General features: G+C 48.4%; 1 protein-coding gene across 1 annotated transcript in view; it reads right to left on the bottom strand.

Moving 5' to 3' along the window:
- Positions 1–23,936, bottom strand: part of LOC134350352 (uncharacterized) — a 39,182-nt gene that overhangs the window by 14,029 nt on the left and 1,217 nt on the right. The window contains exon 2 of the mRNA XM_063055429.1: positions 4,937–5,430. Within this exon, the coding sequence (XP_062911499.1) occupies positions 4,937–5,423 (487 nt within the window). The 5' untranslated portion in view covers positions 5,424–5,430. The remainder of the gene's footprint in view (positions 1–4,936; positions 5,431–23,936) is intronic.

The following is a 23,936-nucleotide window of genomic DNA, read 5'->3' as shown; positions in this document are numbered from 1 at the left end:
TCCCTATCACACACCATTTATTTGAAATTGCCTTTATTTGTTATTTCAATCATAATTCAAGTCAGAATAACTAATGCCAAGATTAAGAAAGGCATTTTTGTTGGTCCACAAATCAAGCAGGTCATCAATGTCAGGAAATTTGAAGAAATTCTAGTGGGACCTGAGAAAATCACGTGGAGGGCATTCAAGGATGCCGTTTAAAATTTTCTTGGCAACTACAGAGCACCAACTCTGCGCAACTGTTTAACGACATGCTTCAAGCATACAAAACCATGAAATGCAACATGTCACTAAAGATTCATTCTCTGCATTCCCATTTAGACTTCTTCCCTGCAAATCTTGGTGCTGTCAGTGTCGAGCACGGTGAAAGGTTTCACCAGGACATTGCTGTCATGGAGAAACTGTATCAGGGCAACTGGAATCCATCAATGCTGGCTGATTATTATTGAACACTTAAGCGAGAAGTCTCAGGCACTGAGCACAAACGAAAATCATCAACAAAACAGTTTTAGCTTAGTTGAACTATTGCAAAGCATAGCACCGTTATGCAATTAAATGCATTATATTTAATAAAAGTTATTGTTTCTCCAAATTCCTAGATGATACAAGTAGTCTGAAGTTATATTTGTGTTCAGCTTCAAGTGTTCTATAAAAAACAAACAAAAAAAATTCTGAGGAAGGAACACATCCAAAAAATGTTTACCTGTTTTGTAAAGACACTGCCCAGAAGAAGACAATGGCAAACCTAGTCATGATGATGATGAACTGTATTGTGGAAATGAGTTGGCAGCAAGATGGATTCTGTCTACAGTGTCCAGCCCGAATGCCTGAATATTTCCTCTTTGAACTCAGCAAATATTAAGAACAGAGATAGGCCATTCGGTTCAACACATTCATTCTGTCCATCTACACCATCCCATCTACACCATCCCATCTACACTGTCCCATCTACGCCATCCCACCTACACTGTCCCATCTACACTGTCCCATCAACACTGTCCCAGCTACACCATCCCATCTACACCGTCCCATCTACACCATCCCACCTACACCATCCCACCTACACTGTCCCATCTACACTGTCCCATCAACACCATCCCATCTACACCGTCCCATCTACACCATCCCACCTACATCATCCCATCTACACCGTCCCATCTACACCGTCCCATCTACACCATCCCATCTACACCATCCCATCTGCACCGTCCCATCTACATCATCCCACCTACACCGTCCCATCTACACCATCCTATCTACCCATATTAAGATCACATCCATGCCTATTTCTCTAAATGCCTCTTAAATTTGGTGCTTGTAATTACATCTAACTCTGCAGTGGGTATCAATCACCCTCTGAGTAAAGTCTTATCATAGAACATACACACAGTGGCCACTTTATTAGGTACAGGAGTGGGACCAGTTGTGGTCCTCTGCTACCGTAGCCCATGTACTTCATGGTTCTATGTGTTGGGCATTCAAAGATACTCTTCTGCACATCACTGTTGATGCCTGGTTATTTGATTACTGTCGCCCTCCAGGCAACTTGAACCAGTCTGACCATTCTCCTCCGACCTCTCTCATTAGCAAGGTGTTTTCGTCCTCACTGGATGTTTTCGGTTTCTCACACCGTTCTATGTAAACTCTAGAAGCTGCTGTGTGTGAAAAGCCCAGGAGATCGGTAGTTTTAGTTTCTGAGATATGCAAACCACCCCATCTGGCACCAACAATCATTCCATGGTCTAAGTCACTTGGATCATATCTCTTCCCCATTCTGATGTTCGGTCTGAACAACAACTGAACCTTGTGACCATGACTATAAGCTGTTATCTACATTATTTAACCAACTTCCCCTGGGATCAATAAAGTATGACTATGACTATGAGTATGACTATCTGCAGAGTTGCTACCATGTGATTTGCTTATTAGATATTAGGTGCACTTAGTAAAGAGACTACTGAGTGTAGAACAGTTTCAGCATTCCCATATACAGGCCTATATATAATAAGTTCATCTTCATTGTACATGACTGCCTGACTCTTATAATCTATGCCTCGACCACTAAAGGCAAGTGTCCCGCATGCCTCCTTTACCAGTGCAGCTGTAAATCAAGACCAGTAGAGTATTGTTTGTATTTCTGGTCGCCTACCAACAGGGAGGATAACAGTAAGATTGAAAGAGTGCAGAGAAAACTTACAAGGATGCTGCTGGTACTTGAGGCTCTGGCTTGTAAGGAAAGGCGGAATAGATTAGGACTTTATTCCCTGGAGAGTAGGAGAACGAGGGGAAGATTTGATAGAAGTACACAAAATTATGAAGGGTATAGATAGGGTAAATGCAAGCTGGAATTTTCCTCTGAGGTTGGGTGAGATTAGAACGAGAGGTCATGGGTTAAGGGTAAAAGGTGAAATGTTTAAGGAGAACTTGAGGGGGAGCTTCTTCACTCAGAGGGTGGTGAGAGTGTGGAATGAGCTGCCAGCGGAAGTGGTGGACATTGGCTTGATTTCTACACTAAAGTAGAAGTTTGGATAAGTACATGGATGAGAGGGGTTTGGAGGGCTAGGGTCCAGGTGTGGGTAAATGGGGCCAGTCAGAATAACAGTTTGGCATGGACTAGATGGGCTAAAGATGGGCCTCTTTCTGTGCTGCCTCCTTTACCTTTGGTGTGCATGCCTTGAAGAGCCAAGATAGAGTGGATGTACAGGGCATGTTTCCTGTAGTGGGGACATCTCGGACAAGAGGGTACAACCTCAGAATAGAAGGTTGTTCCATTGGAACAGATCAGGAGGTATTTCTTTAACCAGAGGGTGGTAAATCGCTGGTAATCGTCACAGATGGCTGAGGACGACAGATGTTTAGGTATATTTAAAGCGGAAGTTGATTAGTAAGGGTGGGGAATAATGGGGGACAAAAAAACCGCAGATAAACTTTACGGGTCCTTTGCATCTGTCTTCACTGTGGAAAACACTAGCAGTGTGCCAGAGGCCCATGAGAGTCAGGGAGCAGGAGTGAGTGCCATTGCTATTACAAGGTGACTTATTGGTCTTAAGACTACTAAGTCACCTGGACCAGATGACTTATATCCCTGAGTCCTGAGAGAGGTTGCTGAAGAGGTAACGGATGCATTGGTCATGATCGTTCAAGAACCACTTGATTCTGGCATGGTCCTGGGGGACTGGAAGACTGCAAATGTCACTCTACCCTTTTAGAAGGGAGGAAGGCAAAAAAAAGGAAATCATAGGCCGGTTAGCCTAACTTCAGTCGTTGGGAAATTGTTGGAGTCTATTTTTAAGGGCAAAGTTTCAGAGTACTGTTTCTATAAAGGAAAGTCTTTCTTGACAAATCTGTTGGAGTTCTTCGAGGAAGTAACAAGCAGGGTGGACAAAGGAGAGGCAGTGGATGTCAGTTAATTGGATTTTCAGAAGGCTTTTGATAAGGTGCCTCACATGAGGCTGCTTAACTGAATAAAATGCTATGGTGTTATAGGAAAGATACTGGCATGGATAGAGGAATGGCTGACAGGTGGGAGGCAGCGAGTGGGAATAAAAGGAGCCTTTCCTGGTTGGCTGTCTGTGACTAGTGGTGTTTCTCAGGGGTCAGTATTGGGACCACTACTTTTCACACTGCTTGTTAATGATTAAGATAATGGAATTGATGGCCTTGTGGCAAAGTTTGCTGATGATATGAGGTTAGTTGGAGGGGTAGGTACTGCTGAGGAAGCAGTGCGATTACAGCAGGACAGAGAAATTGGAAGAATGGGCAAAAAAGTGGCAGATGGAATACAGTAAACAACAGGAATTCTGCAGATGCTGGAAATTCAAGCAACATACATCAAAGTTGCTGGTGAACGCAGCAGGCCAAGCAGCATCTATATCCTGACGAAGGGTCTCGGCCTGAAACGTCGACTGCGCCTCTTCCAGTCCTGACGAAGGGTCTCGGCCTGAAACGTCGACTGCGCCTCTTCCTATAGATGCTGCTTGGCCTGCTGCGTTCACCAGCAACTTTGATGTATGTTAGATGGAATACAGTGTTGGGAAATGCATGATAATGCATTTTGGTAAAAGGAACAACAGTGTGGACTATTATCTAAATGGGGAGAAGGTGCAGACAGCAGAGGTGCAGAGGAACTTAGGAGTCATCGTGCAAGATTCCCAGAAGGTTAATTTACAGGTTGAGTCTGTGGTAAAGAAGGGAAATGCAATGTTTGCATTTATTTCAAGAGGAGTAGAATATAAAAGCAAGGAGATAATGCTGAGGAGATAATAAGACCATAATCAGGCCGCACTTGGAGTATTGTCAACAGTTTTGGGCCCCATAACTCAGAAGGGATGTGTTGTCTTTGGAGAGATTCCAGAGGACGTTCATGAGGATGATTCCAGGAATGAAGGGGTTAACATTTGAAGAGTGTTTGGCAGCTTTGGGGCTGTACTCACTGGAACTTATAAGAATGTGTGGGGAATCTCATTGAAACCTACCGAATGTTGAAAGGACTAGATAGGGTAGACGTGGGATGTTTCCTATGGTGGGGGTATCCAGAACTAGAGGGAATAGCCTTAAAATTGAGGTGGGGGGGCGACCTTTTAGAACAGAGGTAAGGAGGAATTTATTCAGCGAATCTGTGGACTGCAGTGGAGGCCGAGTCTGTGGGTATATTTAAGGCAGAAGTTGATAGTGTCCTGATTGGTCGGGGCATCAAAGGATACGATGAGAAGTCAGGTGTATGGGGTTGGGTAGAATCCAGGATCAGACACGATGGAATGTCGGAGCAGACTTGGTAGGTTGAATGGCCTAATTCTGCTCCTACGCCTTATGTTCTTATGCAGGAAAAAGGGTTTGAGATGGACCGTAGATCAGCCATGACAGAATAGTGAAGCACCTCAATGGGCCAAATGGCTAGTTTATGGTTTTGCGTGTTGGTGGTCTGAGCACCACTTACCAACACAAGGGAAGAGGAGCATTAGGCCAAATCCCATGTCCCTTCCAGTGAGCTTCTCTCCTTTCCTTGCCTCAGCGGCGTTCAGTGTGTTCTCAGTGTGCTGCAGGTTGGAGCGGGCAGCCTGAAGTTGGTCATTAATCAGGTACCTCTGGCTCTCCAGCCAGATCAGCAGATCCTTCTTCTCCTGCAGCTCGTCCTCAAGGCTCTTGCGCTTCCTCTTGGCCTCGTCAAGGTCCTTGACCAACTGCAGGCTGTCAGTCGTCATGGTGTTGATCAGGCCACTGGCCTCCTTCTCGGCCTTGCTCATCTCGGCGTAGGCCTTCTCCACGTCCTGCTTCAGCTGGTTGCTCTCGTTCGGCTCGAGCTCCTTGCTGCCAAAGGCGGCGACGGAATTGGCGAAGGAGAGGATGGAGGAGATGCCGTTGATGAAAGGCGGCAGTGTCACATCTCTGAACCTATTCTCGTACTGTTCGCACTCACCGCTCATGGTTGCCCTGGGGAGCGTGACAAAGCAGAGGGCTTGTTAGAAGCCGAGATTAGATCAGTACCGTTAGTATTGACAAAATCACTGCAGTCTCTCATAAATTCAATCATTCGTCCATAATGGTCCCAAATCCCTCTATTCAGACTTCCCAATATCAGATCAGAGTGGCAGCATAATAACATTATGCTTTAAGGGACTGGGACTTTGGAGACATTTGTAAATTGTTCTAAATCCTATTACACAGAACTGTACAGCGCAGTACAGACTTATTGGCCCACAATGCTGTGCTGAATTTTTAAACAACTTAAGGTCTCACCCCTTTCCTCCTACGTAACCTTCCATTTATCGACCATCCATGTGCCAATATACGAGCCTCTGAAATGTCCAACACCACCCCCAGCAGAGTGATATCCATAAATGCTGCATATGGACGGACGAGTTCCTCCCACATTCAGTGTGTGTTGCATCGATCAGTACGGAACAGCATGGACTGGCATTAGCTGGTATGGAATAGTATAAACTGGAGTGAAAAGGTATAGATTGGTATAGAATAGTGTAAAACCATAAAGACTGGCATTGACTGGTGTGGAATGGTGTGGACTGGAATGGAATGGTATGGATTGGGATAAAATGGTGTGGAATGGTATGGAATGGCATAGACCGGTATGGAATGGTATGGACTGCTATGGAAAGGTATGGACTGGCATGGAACGGTATAGATTGGCATAGGGTGTTGTGCAATGGTATGGAATGGTATAGATTAGTGTGGAATGGTATGGATTGGTACAGACTGGTGTGGACTGGTATGGAATGATATAGACTGGTGTGGAATGGTATTGATTGGTGTGGAATGATATGGACTGGTAAGGAATGGTTTGGAATGGCAAAGACTGGGGTATGTGGAATGGTATGGAATGGTATAGACTGGAATAAAATGGTAAGGAATGGTATAAATTGGTATGGAATGGTATGAAATGGTATTAAACTGGTATGGAATGGTATGGAATGTTATACACTGGTATGGAATGGTATGGACTGATGTGGAATGGTAAGAAATGTTATTAACTGGTATGGAATAGTATGGACTGGCATAGATTGTTGTAGAATGGTATGGATTGGCACAGACGTGCAGAATGGTATAGACTGGTATGCAATGGTCTGGACTGCAGGGGAATAGTATGGACTGCAATGGAATGGTATGTTTTGGCATAGACTGGTGTGGAATGGAATGGTATAGACTGGTATGGAATAGTATGGAATGGTATGGACCAATATGGATTGGTATGGGCTGGCACAGACTGCTGTGGAATGGTATAGACTGGAATGGAATGGTATAGATTAGTATGGAATGGCACAGAATGGTACAGACTGATGTGGAATGGTATGGACTGTTACAGACTGGTGTGGAATGGTATAGACTGGTGTAGACTGGTTGGAATGCTATAGAATGGTATAGACCAGTGTGGAATGGTATAGAATGGTAAGGACTGGAATGGAATGGTAGGGAATGGTATAGACTGATGTGGAATGGTATGGAATGCTATTGACTGGTATGGAATATTATGGACTGGCATAGGCTGTTGTGGAATGGTATGGACTGGTACAGAATGCACTGGGGAATGGACCCACACACACATGAACCTTCACTGAGGGACAGTCCCACACACACATGGACCCTCACTGAGGCCTAGTCCCACAAACACACTGACCCTTACTGGGGGACGGTTCCCCCCCCCCCCCACACACACACACACACACACACACACTAACCCTCACTGTGGAATGGTCCCACACACACTGACCCTCACTGGGGAACAGTCTCCTACACACACACACACACACACTGACCTTAACTAGGGGACCGACCCACACACACACTGACCCTCACTGTGGAATGGTCCCACACACACTGACCCTCACTGGGGAACAGTCTCCTACACACACACACACACACACTGACCTTAACTAGGGGACCGACCCACACACACACTGACCCTCACAGGGAGACCGTCCCACACACACACTGACACTCACTGGGGGACGGTCTCCTACACACACTGATCCCCATTTGGTCACAGTTCCTCACATACTCTCACCCTTACTGGAAGATGGTAATGTACAGAGGAGAGAGTCCCTTAAACGGAATCCCCCTGCCTTTAATGGTGTGACACGTACTCGGCAGAAAGGAAGGGAAAGCCACTCACAGGGTAATGTGAAGTATTCAGACAAAGTCAGGATCTGCTTTTTGGCAGTCCGACACCCCACCACAGATTCCCAGAACAGCATGTTCCAGCATTCAGTGCCAGAGACCCCCCAGTAGAGTCCCCACTCAGCACCCAGAGACCCAGCAGTAACAGTGAGATTGTAAAATCCCCACTCAGTACCCAGAGACCCAGCAGTAACAGAGAGATTGTAGAATCCCCACTCAGCACCCAGAGACCCAGCAGTAACAGGGAGATTGTAAAATCCCCACTCAGTACCCAGAGACCCAGCAGTAACAGTGACATTGTAGAATCCCCACTCAGTACCCAGAGACCCAGCAGTAACAGGGAGATTGTAGAATCCCCACTCAGTACCAAGAGACCCAGCAGTAACAGGGAGATTGTAAAATCCTCACTCAGTACCCAGAGACCCAGCAGTAACAGTGAGATTGTAGAATCCCCACTCAGCACCCAGAGACCCAGCAGTAACAGGGAGATTGTAGAATCCCCACTCAGTGCCCAGAGACCCAGCAGTAACAGTGAGATTGTAAAATCCCCACTCAGTACCCAGAGACCCAGCAATAACAGTGAGAATGTAGAATCCCCACTCAGTACCCAGAGACCCAGCAGTAACAGTGAGATTGTAGAATCCCCACTCAGTACCCAGAGACCCAGCAGTAACAGTGAGATTGTAAAATCCTCACTCAGTACCCAGAGACCCAGCAGTAACAGTGAGATTGTAGAGTCCCCACTCAGTACCCAGAGACCCAGCAGTAACAGTGAGATTGTAGAATCCCCACTCAGTACCCAGAGACCCAGCAGTAACAGTGAGATTGTAGAATCCCCACTCAGTGCCCAGAGACCCAGCAGTAACAGTGAGATTGTAAAATCCTCACTCAGTACCCAGAGACCCAGCAGTAACAGGGATTGTAAAATCCTCACTCAGTACCCAGAGACCCAGCAGTAACAGGGAGATTGTAGAATCCCCACTCAGTACCCAGAGACCCAGCAGTAACAGTGAGATTGTAGAATCCCCATTCAGTACCCGGAGACCCAGCAGTAACAGTGAGATTGTAGAATCCCCACTCAGTGCCCAGAGACCCAGCAGTAACAGTGAGATTGTAAAATCCCCACTCAGTACCCAGAGACCCAGCAGTAACAGTGAGAATGTAGAATCCCCACTCAGTACCCAGAGACCCAGCAATAACAGTGAGATTGTAGAATCCCCACTCAGTGCCCAGAGACCCAGCAGTAACAGGGATTGTAGAATCCCCACTCAGTACCCAGAGACCCAGCAGTAACAGTGAGATTGTAGAATCCCCACTCAGTGCCCAGAGACCCAGCAGTAACAGTGAGATTGTAAAATCCCCACTCAGTGCCCAGAGACCCAGCAGTAACAGTGAGATTGTAGAATCCCCACTCAGTACCCAGAGACCCAGCAGTAACAGTGAGATTGTAGAATCCCCACTCAGTACCCAGAGACCCAGCAGTAACAGTGAGATTGTAGAATCCCCACTCAGTGCCCAGAGACCCAGCAGTAACAGTGAGATTGTAAAATCCTCACTCAGTACCCAGAGACCCAGCAGTAACAGGGATTGTAAAATCCTCACTCAGTACCCAGAGACCCAGCAGTAACAGGGAGATTGTAGAATCCCCACTCAGTACCCAGAGACCCAGCAGTAACAGTGAGATTGTAAAATCCTCACTCAGTACCCAGAGACCCAGCAGTAACAGTGAGATTGTAGAGTCCCCACTCAGTACCCAGAGACCCAGCAGTAACAGTGAGATTGTAGAATCCCCACTCAGTACCCAGAGACCCAGCAGTAACAGTGAGATTGTAGAATCCCCACTCAGTGCCCAGAGACCCAGCAGTAACAGTGAGATTGTAAAATCCTCACTCAGTACCCAGAGACCCAGCAGTAACAGGGATTGTAAAATCCTCACTCAGTACCCAGAGACCCAGCAGTAACAGTGAGATTGTAGAATCCCCACTCAGTACCCAGAGACCCAGCAGTAACAGTGAGATTGTAGAATCCCCACTCAGTGCCCAGAGACCCAGCAGTAACAGTGAGATTGTAAAATCCCCACTCAGTGCCCAGAGACCCAGCAGTAACAGTGAGATTGTAGAATCCCCACTCAGTACCCAGAGACCCAGCAGTAACAGTGAGATTGTAGAATCCCCACTCAGTACCCAGAGACCCAGCAGTAACAGTGAGATTGTAGAATCCCCACTCAGTACCCAGAGACCCAGCAGTAACAGTGAGATTGTAGAATCCCCACTCAGTGCCCAGAGACCCAGCAGTAACAGTGAGATTGTAAAATCCTCACTCAGTACCCAGAGACCCAGCAGTAACAGTGATTGTAAAATCCTCACTCAGTACCCAGAGACCCAGCAGTAACAGTGAGATTGTAGAATCCCCATTCAGTACCCGGAGACCCAGCAGTAACAGTGAGATTGTAGAATCCCCACTCAGTACCCAGAGACCCAGCAGTAACAGGGAGATTGTAGAATCCCCACTCAGTACCCAGAGACCCAGCAGTAACAGTGATATTGTAAAATTCTCACACAGTACCCAGAGACCCAGCAGTAACAGCGAGATTGTAGAGTCCCCACTCAGTACCCAGAGACCCAGCAGTAACAGTGAGATTGTAAAATTCTCACACAGTACCCAGAGACCCAGCAGTAACAGGGAGATTGTAGAATCCCCATTCAGTACCCAGAGACCCAGCAGTAACAGTGAGATTGTAGAATCCCCACTCAGTACCCAGAGACGCAGCAGTAACAGGGAGATTGTAGAATCCCCACTCAGTACCCAGAGACCCAGCAGTAACAGTGAGATTGTAGAATCCCCACTCAGTGCCCAGAGACCCAGCAGTAACAGGGAGATTGTAGAATCCCCACTCAGTACCCAGAGACCCAGCAGTAACAGTGAGATTGTAAAATCCCCACTCAGTACCAAGAGACCCAGCAGTAACAGTGAGATTGTAAAATCCCCACTCAGTACCCAGAGACCCAGCAGTAACAGTGAGATTGTAAAATCCCCACTCAGTACCAAGAGACCCAGCAGTAACAGTGAGATTGTAAAATCCCCACTCAGTACCAAGAGACCCAGCAGTAACAGTGAGATTATAAAATCCCCACTCAGAACCCAGAGACCCAGCAGTAACAGTGAGATTGTAAAATCCCCACTCAGTACCCAGAGACCCAGCAGTAACAGTGAGATTGTAGAATCCCCACTCAGTACCCAGAGACCCAGCAGTAACAGTGAGATTGTAGAATCCCCACTCAGTACCCAGAGACCCAGCAGTAACAGTGAGATTGTTGTTGGATTTGGACTCTGTAGTTTGCCGAGTGATTCTGTAACAACATCACATCTCCTGGAAGGTGGCCAGGTGGCACCCTGCCGCCATTTCATTTCCTCGCTCTGAGGCAGAGTGAGTAATTTAATCTAAACTCACAGAGGTAAATGCCCACTTAACAGAAATGGAATTAGGCCAATCCTGTTGTCTCCCTTCACTCATTTCCCACTCTTTTCCCATGTCTCCTCTTCACTCTGTGTTTCCTCAAACCCCTGTAATCTTCCTCAGCTGGACCTGGCCCTTCTCCTCCCTACCTCGATCTCTCTCTCTTTCCTCTCCCGATTAACAGTCTCTCTCTTTCCCCGTCTCTCTCTCATCCTCTTTCCTCGCTCTCTTCTCTGCCCTTCACTATCCACCCTTTCTCTTTGCCTCCCATCTTGGCCTCACTCAGTCTCTCACACTCTTTCTCTTTGCTCTGTCTTTCCCTCCATCTCTCTCCACCTCTCTCTCTCTCTTTGTCCTTTTCCCCTCTATCTCTCTGTCTCTCCTTCTTTCATGATACTTGCTCCCTGTTGTCGCACTCTCTTCCCTCTCAATCTCTTCCCTCTTTCTTCTCCTCCTTTCATCTCTTTCTGCCCACCTCCTTCTCCTCTCTTCCCCTCTTCTCATCTTCCCTTCCCTCTCCCCCCTGGCTTCCACTCCCTCTCCCCCTTTCTCTCTGTCTCTCCCCCATTCTCCATCTCTCTCACTTCCTCTCATCCCTCCCTCCCCATTCTTCCTTTCTCTCCCCTCCTCATCTCCTCCACTCCCCGTCTCTCCCCTCACTCCCCTCCCTCTCCCTCACTCCCCGTCTCTCCCCTCCCTCCCCTCCCTCCCCTCCCTCTCCCCTCTCTCTCCCTCACTCCCTGTCTCTCCCCTCACTCCTCTCTCTCTCCTCACTCCCTGTCTCTCCCCTCACTCCCCTCTCTCTCCCTCACTCCCCTCCCTCTCCCCTCTCTCTTCCTCACTCCCTGTCTCTCCACTCACGCCCCCTCTCTCCCCTCTCTTTCCCTCACTTCCCGTCTCTCCTCCACTTACACATACACTGACATGAACACTCTCTCACCTTCAAACTCACACATACACCCTCACCCTCAAACTCACACACACTCTGTCACGTTCAAACTCACACACACACTCTCACCCTCAAACTCTCACACACTCTCACCTTCAAACTCACACACACACTCTACCCTCAAACTCACACATATACATCCTCACCCTCAAACTCACACACACACTCTGTCACCCTCAAACTCACACACACACTCTCGCCCTCAAACTCACACTACACCCTCACCCGCAAACTCACACACACACTCTCACCCTCAAACTCACAGACATACACCCTCACCCTCAAACTCACACACACTCTACCCTCAAACTCACAGACATACACCCTCACCCTCAAACTCACACACACTCTACCCTCAAACTCACACATACACCCTCACCCTCAAACTCACACTACACCCTCACCCTCAAACTCACACACACACTCTCACCCTCAAACTCACACACATACACCCTCACCCTCAAACTCACACACACTCTGTCACCCTCAAACTCACACACACACCCTCACCCTCAAACTCTCACACACTCTGTCACCCTCAAACTCACACTACACCCTCACCCTCAAACTCACACACACACTCTCACCCTGAAACTCACACACACACTCTCACCCTCAAACTCACACATACACTCTCACCCTTAAACTCACAAACACTCTCTCACCCTCAAACTCTCACACACACCCTCACCCTCAAACTCACACACACACTCTCTCACCCTCAAACTCACACACACTTTCTCACCCTCAAACTCACACACACACACTCTCACCCTCAAACTCACACACACACTCTCACCCTCAAACTCACACACACTCTACCCTCAAACTCACAGACATACACCCTCACCCTCAAACTCACACACACTCTACCCTCAAACTCACACATACACCCTCACCCTCAAACTCTCACACACACTCTCACCCTCAAACTCACACTACACCCTCACCCTCAAACTCACACTACACCCTCACCCTCAAACTCACACACACACTCTCACCCTCAAACTCACACACATACACCCTCACCCTCAAACTCACACACACTCTGTCACCCTCAAACTCACACACACACCCTCACCCTCAAACTCTCACACACTCTGTTACCCTCAAACTCACACTACACCCTCACCCTCAAACTCACACACACACTCTCACCCTCAAACTCACACACACACTCTCACCCTCAAACTCACACACATACACCCTCACCCTCAAACTCACACACACACTCTCACCCTCAAACTCACACACATACACCCTCACCCTCAAACTCACACACACTCTGTCACCCTCAAACTCACACACACACACTCTCACCCTCAAACTCACACACACACTCTCACCCTCAAACTCACACACACACTCTCACCCTCAAACTCACACATACACTCTCACCCTCAAACTCACAAACACACTCTCACCCTCAAACTCTCACACACACCCTCACCCTCAAACTCACACACACACTCTCTCACCCTCAAACTCACACACACTTTCTCACCCTCAAACTCACACACACACACTCTCACCCTCAAACTCACACACACACCCTCACCCTCAAACTCACACACACACTCTCACCCTCAAAGTCACACATACACTCTCACCCTCAAACTCACACACACTCTCTCACCCTCAAACTCTCACACACACCCTCATCCTCAAATTCACACATACACACTCTCTCCCTCAAACTCACACACACACTCTCACCCTCAAACTCTCACACACACCCTCACCCTCAAACTCTCACACACTCTCACCCTCAAACTCACACACACACTCTCACCCTCAAACTCACACACACACACTCTCACCCTCAAACTCACACACACACACTCTCACCCTCAAACTCACACACATACACCCTCACCCTCAAACTCACACACATACACCCTCACCCTCAAACTCACACACACTCTCACCCTCAAACTCACACACATACACCCTCACCCTCAAACTTCACACACACACTGTCACCCTCAAACTCTCACACACACTCTCACCCTCAAACTCACACATACACCCTCACCCTCAAACTCACACACACTCTCTCACCCTCAAACTCACACACACACTCTCAACCTCAAACTCTCACACACACTCTCACCCTCAAACTCACACACTCACACTCACCCTCAAATTCACACACATACACCCTCACCCTCAAACTCACACACACTCTCACCCTCAAACTCACACACACTCTCACCCTCAAACTCTCACACACTCTCACCCTCAAACTCACACACATACACCCTCACCCTCAAACTCACACACACACTCTCACCCTCAAACTCACACACATACACCCTCACCCTCAAACTCACAAACACTCTACCCTCAAACTCACACACATACACCCTCACCCTCAAACTCACACTACACCCTCACCCTCAAACTCACACACATACACCCTCACCCTCAAATTCACACACACTCTGTCACCCTCAAACTCACACATACACCCTCACCCTCAAACTCTCACACACACTCTCACCCTCAAACTCTCACACACACTCTCACCCTCAAATTCACACACATACACCCTCACCCTCAAACTCTCACACACACTCTCACCCTCAAACTCACACACACTCTCACCCTCAAACTCTCACACACTCTCACCCTCAAACTCACACACACACTCTCACCCTCAAACTCACACACACACTCTCACCCTCAAACTCACACACACACACTCTCACCCTCAAACTCACACACATACACCCTCACCCTCAAACTCACACACACTCTACCCTCAAACTCACACACATACACCCTCACCTTCAAACTCACACACACTCTACCCTCAAACTCACACACATACACCCTCACCCTCAAATTCACACACAATCTGTCACCCTCAAACTCACACATACACCCTCACCCTCAAACTTTCACACACACTCTCACCCTCAAACTCACACTACACCCTCACCCTCAAACTCACACACACACTCTCACCCTCAAACTCACACACATACACCCTCACCCTCAATCTCACACACTCTGTCACACTCAAACTCACACACACTCTCTCACCCTCAAACTCTCACACACTCTCTCACCCTCAAACTCAGACATACACTCTCACCCTCAAACTCTCACACACACCCTCACCCTCAAACTCACACACACTCTCACCCTCAAACTCACACACACTTTCTCACCCTCAAACTCACACACACACCCTCACCCTCAAACTCACACACACACTCTCACCCTCAAAGTCACACATACACTCTCACCCTCAAACTCACACACACTCTCTCACCCTCAAACTCTCACACACACCCTCATCCTCAAATTCACACATACACACTCTCTCCCTCAAACTCACACACACTCTCACCCTCAAACTCACACACACTCTCACCCTCAAACTCTCACACACTCTCACTCTCAAACTCACACACATACACCCTCACCCTCAAACTCACACACACACTCTCACCCTCAAACTCACACACATACACCCTCACCCTCAAACTCACAAACACTCTACCCTCAAACTCACACACATACACCCTCACCCTCAAACTCACACTACACCCTCACCCTCAAACTCACACACATACACCCTCACCCTCAAATTCACACACACTCTGTCACCCTCAAACTCACACATACACCCTCACCCTCAAACTCTCACACACACTCTCACCCTCAAACTCTCACACACACTCTCACCCTCAAACTCACACACACTCTCACCCTCAAACTCTCACACACTCTCACCCTCAAACTCACACACATACACACTCACCCTCAAACTCACACACACACTCTCACCCTCAAACTCACACACACACACTCTCACCCTCAAACTCACACACACACACCCTCACCCTCAAACTCACACACACTCTCACCCTCAAACTCACACACATACACCCTCACCTTCAAACTCACACACACTCTCACCCTCAAACTCACACACATACACCCTCACCCTCAAACTCACACACACACTCTCACCCTCAAACTCACACACATACACCCTCACCCTCAAACTCACACACATACACCCTCACCTTCAAACTCACACACACTCTCACCCTCAAACTCACACACATACACCCTCACCCTCAAACTCACACACACTCTCACCCTCAAACTCACACACATACACACTCACCCTCAAACTCACACACACACTCTCACCCTCAAACTCACACACATACACCCTCACCCTCAAACTCACACACACTCTCACCCTCAAACTCACACACATACACACTCACCCTCAAACTCACACACACACTCTCACCCTGAAACTCACACACACACTCTCACCCTCAAATTCACACACATACACCCTCACCCTCAAACTCTCACACACACTCTCACCCTCAAACTCACACACACTCTCACCCTCAAACTCTCACACACTCTCACCCTCAAACTCACACACATACACACTCACCCTCAAACTCACACACACTCACTCCTCAAACTCACACACACACTCTCACCCTCAAACTCACACACACACACTCTCACCCTCAAACTCACACACACTCTCACCCTCAAACTCACACTACACACACATACACCCTCACCCTCAAACTCACACACACACTCTCACCCTCAAACTCACACCCTCACAAACTCTCACACACACCCTCACCCTCAAACTCACATGCACACTCTCAACCTCAAACTCACACACACACTCTCACCCTCAAACTCACACACACTCTCACCCTCAAACTCACACACACACTCTACCCTCAAACTCACACACATACACCCTCACCCTCAAATTCACACACACTCTGTCACCCTCAAACTCACACTTACACCCTCACCCTCAAACTTTCACACACACTCTCACCCTCAAACTCACACACACACACTCTCACCCTCAAACTCACACACACACACCCTCACCCTCAAACTCTCACACACACTCTCACCCTCAAACTCACACATCACACTCTCACCCTCAAACTCTCACACACCCTCACCCTCACTCCTCAAACTCACCCTCACACACACACTTTCTCACCCTCAAACTCACACACACACACTCTCACCCTCAAACTCACACACACACCCTCACCCTCAAACTCACACACATACACCCTCACCCTCAAACTCACACACACTCTCACCCTCAAACTCACACACATACACCCTCACCTTCAAACTCACACACACTCTCACCCTCAAACTCACACACATACACCCTCACCCTCAAACTCACACACACTCTCTCACCCTCAAACTCACACATACACCCTCACCCTCAAACTCACACACACTCTCACCCTCAAACTCACACACATACACCCTCACCCTCAAACTCACACACACACTCTCACCCTCAAACTCACACACATACACCCTCACCCTCAAATTCACACACACTCTGTCACCCTCAAACTCACACATACACCCTCACCCTCAAACTCACACACACTCTCACCCACAAACTCACACTACACCCTCACCCTCAAATCACACACCTCTCACCCTCAAACTCACACATACACCCTCACCCTCAAACTCACACACACACTCTCACCCTCAAACTCACACACATACACCCTCACCCTCAAACTCACACACACTCTACCCTCAAACTCACACACATACTCTCACCCTCACCTTCAAACTCACACACACTCTACCCTCAAACTCACACACATCTCACCCTCAAACTCACACACACTCCTCACCCTCAAACTCACACATACACCCTCACCCTCAAACTCTCACACACACTCTCACCCTCAAACTCTCACACACACACTCACCCTCAAACTCTCACACACACTCTCACCCTCAAACTCACACACACACTCTCACCCTCAAACTCTCACACACACTCTCACCCTCAAACTCACACACACTCTCTCACCCTCAAACTCACATGCACACTCTCAACCTCAAACTCACACACACACTCTCACCCTCAAACTCACACACACTCTCACCCTCAAACTCACACACACTCTCACCCTCAAACTCCACACACCTCTCACCCTCAAACTCTCACACACACCCTCACCCTCAAACTCACACACACACTCTCACCCTCAAACTCACACACACTCTCACCCTCAAACTCACACACCTCTCACCCTCAAACTCACACACACTCTCATCACCCTCAAACTCACACACATACACCTCTCACCCTCAAACTCACACACACACTCATACACCCTCACCCTCAAACTCACACACACACTCTCACCCTCAAACACACATACACCCTCACCCTCAAACTCACAAACACTCTACCCTCAAACTCACACACTCACCCTCACCCTCAAACTCACACACACCTCACCCTCAAACTCACACATACACCCTCACCCTCAAATTCACACACACTACACCCTCACCCTCAAACTCACACACACTCTCACCCTCAAACTCTCACACACACTCTCACCCTCAAACTCACACACACTCTCACAAACTCTCACACACTCTCACCCTCAAACTCACACACACACACACCCCACACACTCTCACCCTCAAACTCACACACACACACTCTCACCCTCAAACTCACACACACACACCCTCACCCTCAAACTCACACACACTCTCACCCTCAAACTCACACACATACACCCTCACCTTCAAACTCACACACACTCTCACCCTCAAACTCACACACATACACCCTCACCCTCAAACTCACACTACACTCCCTCACCCTCAAACTCACACACATACACCCTCACCCTCAAATTCACACACACTCTGTCACCCTCAAACTCACACATACACCCTCACCCTCAAACTCTCACACACACTCTCACCCTCAAACTCACACACACTCTCACCCTCAAATTCACACACATACACCCTCACCCTCAAACTCTCACACACACTCTCACCCTCAAACTCACACACACTCTCACCCTCAAACTCTCACACACTCTCACCCTCAAACTCACACACATACACACTCACCCTCAAACTCACACACACACTCTCACCCTCAAACTCACACACACACACTCTCACCCTCAAACTCACACACATACACCCTCACCCTCAAACTCACACACACTCTACCCTCAAACTCACACACATACACCCTCACCTTCAAACTCACACACACTCTACCCTCAAACTCACACACATACACCCTCACCCTCAAATTCACACACACTCTGTCACCCTCAAACTCACACATACACCCTCACCCTCAAACTTTCACACACACTCTCACCCTCAAACTCACACTACACCCTCACCCTCAAACTCACACACACACTCTCACCCTCAAACTCACACACATACACCCTCACCCTCAATCTCACACACACTCTGTCACACTCAAACTCACACACACTCTCTCACCCTCAAACACTCACACACTCTCTCACCCTCAAACTCACACATACACTCTCACCCTCAAACTCACACATACACCCTCACCCTCAAACTCACACACACTCTCACCCTCAAACTCTGACACACTCTCTCACCCTCAAACTCTCACACACACCCTCACCCTCAAACTGACACACACTCTCTCACCCTCAAACTCACACATACACACTCTCACCCTCAAACTCACACATACACCCTCACCCTCAAACTCACACACACACTCTCACCCTCAAACTCACAGATACACCCTCACCCTCAAACTCTCACACACACTCTCTCACCCTCAAACTCACATGCACACTCTCAACCTCAAACTCACACACACACTCTCACCCTCAAACTCACACACACACTCTCACCCTCAAACTCACACACATACACCCTCACCCTCAAACTCACACACACTCTACCCTCAAACTCACACACATACACCCTCACCTTCAAACTCACACACACACTCTCACCCTCAAACTCACACACATACACCCTCACCCTCAAACTCACACACACACTCTCACCCTCAAACTCACACACATACACCCTCACCTTCAAACTCACACACACTCTCACCCTCAAACTCACACACATACACCCTCACCCTCAAACTCACACACTCTACCCTCAAACTCACACACATACACCCTCACCCTCAAACTCACACTACACCCTCACCCTCAAACTCACACACATACACCCTCACCCTCAAATTCACACACACTCTGTCACCCTCAAACTCACACATACCCTCACCCTCAAACTCTCACACACACTCTCACCCTCAAACTCTCACACACACTCTCACCCTCAAATTCACACACATACACCCTCACCCTCAAACTCTCACACACACTCTCACCCTCAAACTCACACACACTCTCACCCTCAAACTCTCACACACTCTCACCCTCAAACTCACACACATACACACTCACCCTCAAACTCACACACACACTCTCACACACACTCTCACCCTCAAACTCACACACATACACCCTCACCCTCAAACTCACACACACCACCCTCATACACCCTCACCTCAAACTCACACACACTCTCACCCTCAAACTCACACACATACACCCTCACCCTCAAATTCACACACACACACTCTCACCCTCAAACTCACACACACACCCTCACCCTCAAACTCACACACACTCTCACCCTCAAACTCACACACATACACCCTCACCCTCAAACTCACACACACTCTCACCCTCAAACTCACACACATACACCCTCACCCTCAAACTCACACACACTCTACCCTCAAACTCACACACATACACCCTCACCTTCAAACTCACACACACTCTACCCTCAAACTCGCACACATACACCCTCACCCTCAAATTCACACACACTCTGTCACCCTCAAACTCACACATACACCCTCACCCTCAAACTTTCACACACACTCTCACCCTCAAACTCACACTACACCCTCACCCTCAAACTCACACACGCTCTCTCACCCTCAAACTCACACACATACACCCTCACCCTCAAACTCACACACACACTCTCACCCTCAAACTCACACACATACACCCTCACCCTCAAACTCACACACACTCTACCCTCAAACTCACACACATACACCCTCACCTTCAAACTCACACACACTCTACCCTCAAACTCACACACATACACCCTCACCCTCAAATTCACACACACTCTGTCACCCTCAAACTCACACATACGCCCTCACCCTCAAACTTTCACACACACTCTCACCCTCAAACTCACACTACACCCTCACCCTCAAACTCACACACGCTCTCTCACCCTCAAACTCACACACATACACCCTCACCCTCAATCTCACACACACTCTGTCACACTCAAACTCACACACACTCTCTCACCCTCAAACTCTCACACACTCTCTCACCCTCAAACTCACACATACACTCTCACCCTCAAACTCACACATACACCCTCACCCTCAAACTCACACACACTCTCACCCTCAAACTCTGACACACTCTCTCACCCTCAAACTCTCACACACACCCTCACCCTCAAACTGACACACACTCTCTCACCCTCAAACTCACACATACACACTCTCACCCTCAAACTCACACATACACCCTCACCCTCAAACTCACACACACACTCTCACCCTCAAACTCACACACACACTCTCACCCTCAAACTCACACATACACCCTCACCCTCAAACTCTCACACACACTCTCTCAACCTCAAACTCACACACACACTCTCACCCTCAAACTCACACACACTCTCACCCTCAAACTCACACACACACTCTACCCTCAAACTCACACATATACACCCTCACCCTCAAATTCACACACACTCTGTCACCCTCAAACTCACACACACACTCTCACCCTCAAACTCACACTACACCCTCACCCTCAAACTCACACACGCACTCTCACCCTCAAACTCACACACACACTCTCACCCTCAAACTCACACACACTCTGTCACCCTCAAACTCACACTACACCCTCACCCTCAAACTCACACACATACACCCTCACCCTCAAACTCTCTCACACACTCTCACCCTCAAACTCACACATACACCCTCACCCTCAAAGTCACACACACTCTCTCACCCTCAAACTCACAGACACACTCTCAACCTCAAACTCACACACACACTCTCACCCTCAAACTCACACACACACTCACCCTCAAATTCACACACATACACCCTCACCCTCAAACTCTCACACACACTCTCACCCTCAAACTCACACACTCTTTCACCCTCAAACTCTCACACACTCTCTCATCCTCAAACACACACACACACACAGTTACAACCCTCTCTCTCTCCCACACACTCTATCTTTCTCATGCATACACACTCATACACTCTCTCTCACACATACACACACTCACTCACACTCTCTCTCTCTCACACTCATACATACACTCCCTTTACCAACCAGTTTTTTAAAGATCTGAGAACTCCTCATTTGAAGTCATCCCAATTTTGACATTGCCCAAATTTTCTGAAAATAATGCTCTCCGGTCTGATATTTCTCCTCCTCCCTCCCCCTCTCTCCCACTCTCTCCCTCCCTCTCTTCCTCCACCTCTTTCTCCCTCACCCAGACCCTCTCTCCCTCTCTCTCTCTCTGTCTTTCTGTCCGTCCCTCTCCCTCTCTCTCTCTCCCTCTCTCTCTCTCTCGCTCCCTCTCTCTCTCCCCATCTCTGTCTCTCCCCGTCTCCTCTTTCAACCCGCTCCCTCTCATTCTCCCTCTCTCTCTGTCTTTCTCTCCCTCTCTCCCCCACTCTTCCCCCTCCCCACCCCTCTCTCACTCCTTCTCTCTCTTTCTCTCCCTCTCTCCCCCTCTCTCTCCCTCCCTCTCCCCCTCTCTCTCCCCCTCTCTCTCTCTATCTTTCCCTCTCTCTCTCCCTCCCTCTCTCGCTCCCTTTCCCCCCTCTTTCCCTCTCTCTCTCCCTCCTCTCTCCCTCTCTCCCTCCCTCTCTCTGTCTTTCTCTCCCTCCCTCTCCCTCTCTCTCCCTCTCTTTCTCTCTCTCTCGCTCCCTCTCTCTCCCCCTCCCCCCTCTCTCTCTCTCTCTCTCTCTCTGTGTCTTTCTCTCCCTCCCTCTCTCCCTCCATCTCTCTTCCTCCCTCTCTCCCCTCTCCCTCCATCTCTCCCTCTCTCTCTCCCTCTCTCCCCTCCCTCCTTCTCCCCCTCTCTCCCTCCCTCTCTCTCTCCCTCTCTCTTTCTCTCTCCTCTCTCTCCCTCTTTCTCTCCCTCTCTCTCTGTCTGTCTCTCTCTCTCCTTCTCTCCTTACACCCCCTTTCTCCCTCTCTCTCTCCCTCCCTCCCTCTCTCTCTCCCTCTCTGTTTCTCTCCCTCTCTGTCTGTCTGTCTCTCTCTCTCCCTCTCTCCCTCTCTCCCTCTCTCTCTCACCCTCTCTCCCTCTCTCTCTCCCCCCTCTCTCTCTCTCTCTCTCCCTCTCTCCCTCTCTCTCTCTCCCTCTCTCCTTACCCCCCCTTTCTCTCTCTCTCTCTCTCTCTCTCTCTCTCTTTCAGGAACATGCCCCACCCAGGTGCCATTTTGAATCTCTCTCAACCAGATTTAAGGAGAGTAGTTGTCTCGCGAATAAGGAAGCCTGACAAGGTCTCACTGTCTCAGCCTGTGAGAGTTCTCAGCATACAAACTTGTGGGCTGCTTTCTACTTCTGGATAAAGATCCCATTGATATCCTTCCCCTTTAGTGAACAGACATGTTCCTTCTCCTCTGAGCCTCTTTGTCTTTTTTTTGTTTTTGAGTTTTATGAGAATAAAGCTTTCTGTCTGAGATTTTCCCTTGTTATAAAAAGACTCACGATCAGACCGAAGACCCATTTATTCTCTCCAAGCAACTCCGGGGATACAAAATTCTACATAAATTCCTTTCTGAAACAAACTTCTTCAAAGGACATTTTTGTCACAAAATCTTTCTTTTTCTGTTTGAGCTGAAACAAAATTTGACGCTTCTCTTTCAAAAAATACAAGTTGCATGCGCATCCCAATATCTTTATATATTTTTCATG

This window comes from Mobula hypostoma, chromosome 8, assembly GCF_963921235.1.
Source record: "Mobula hypostoma chromosome 8, sMobHyp1.1, whole genome shotgun sequence".
NCBI classification, from domain to species: Eukaryota; Metazoa; Chordata; class Chondrichthyes; order Myliobatiformes; family Myliobatidae; genus Mobula; species Mobula hypostoma.
Note: the sequence above shows the minus strand (reverse complement) of the source record. Positions and strands in the feature narration are given on the sequence as shown.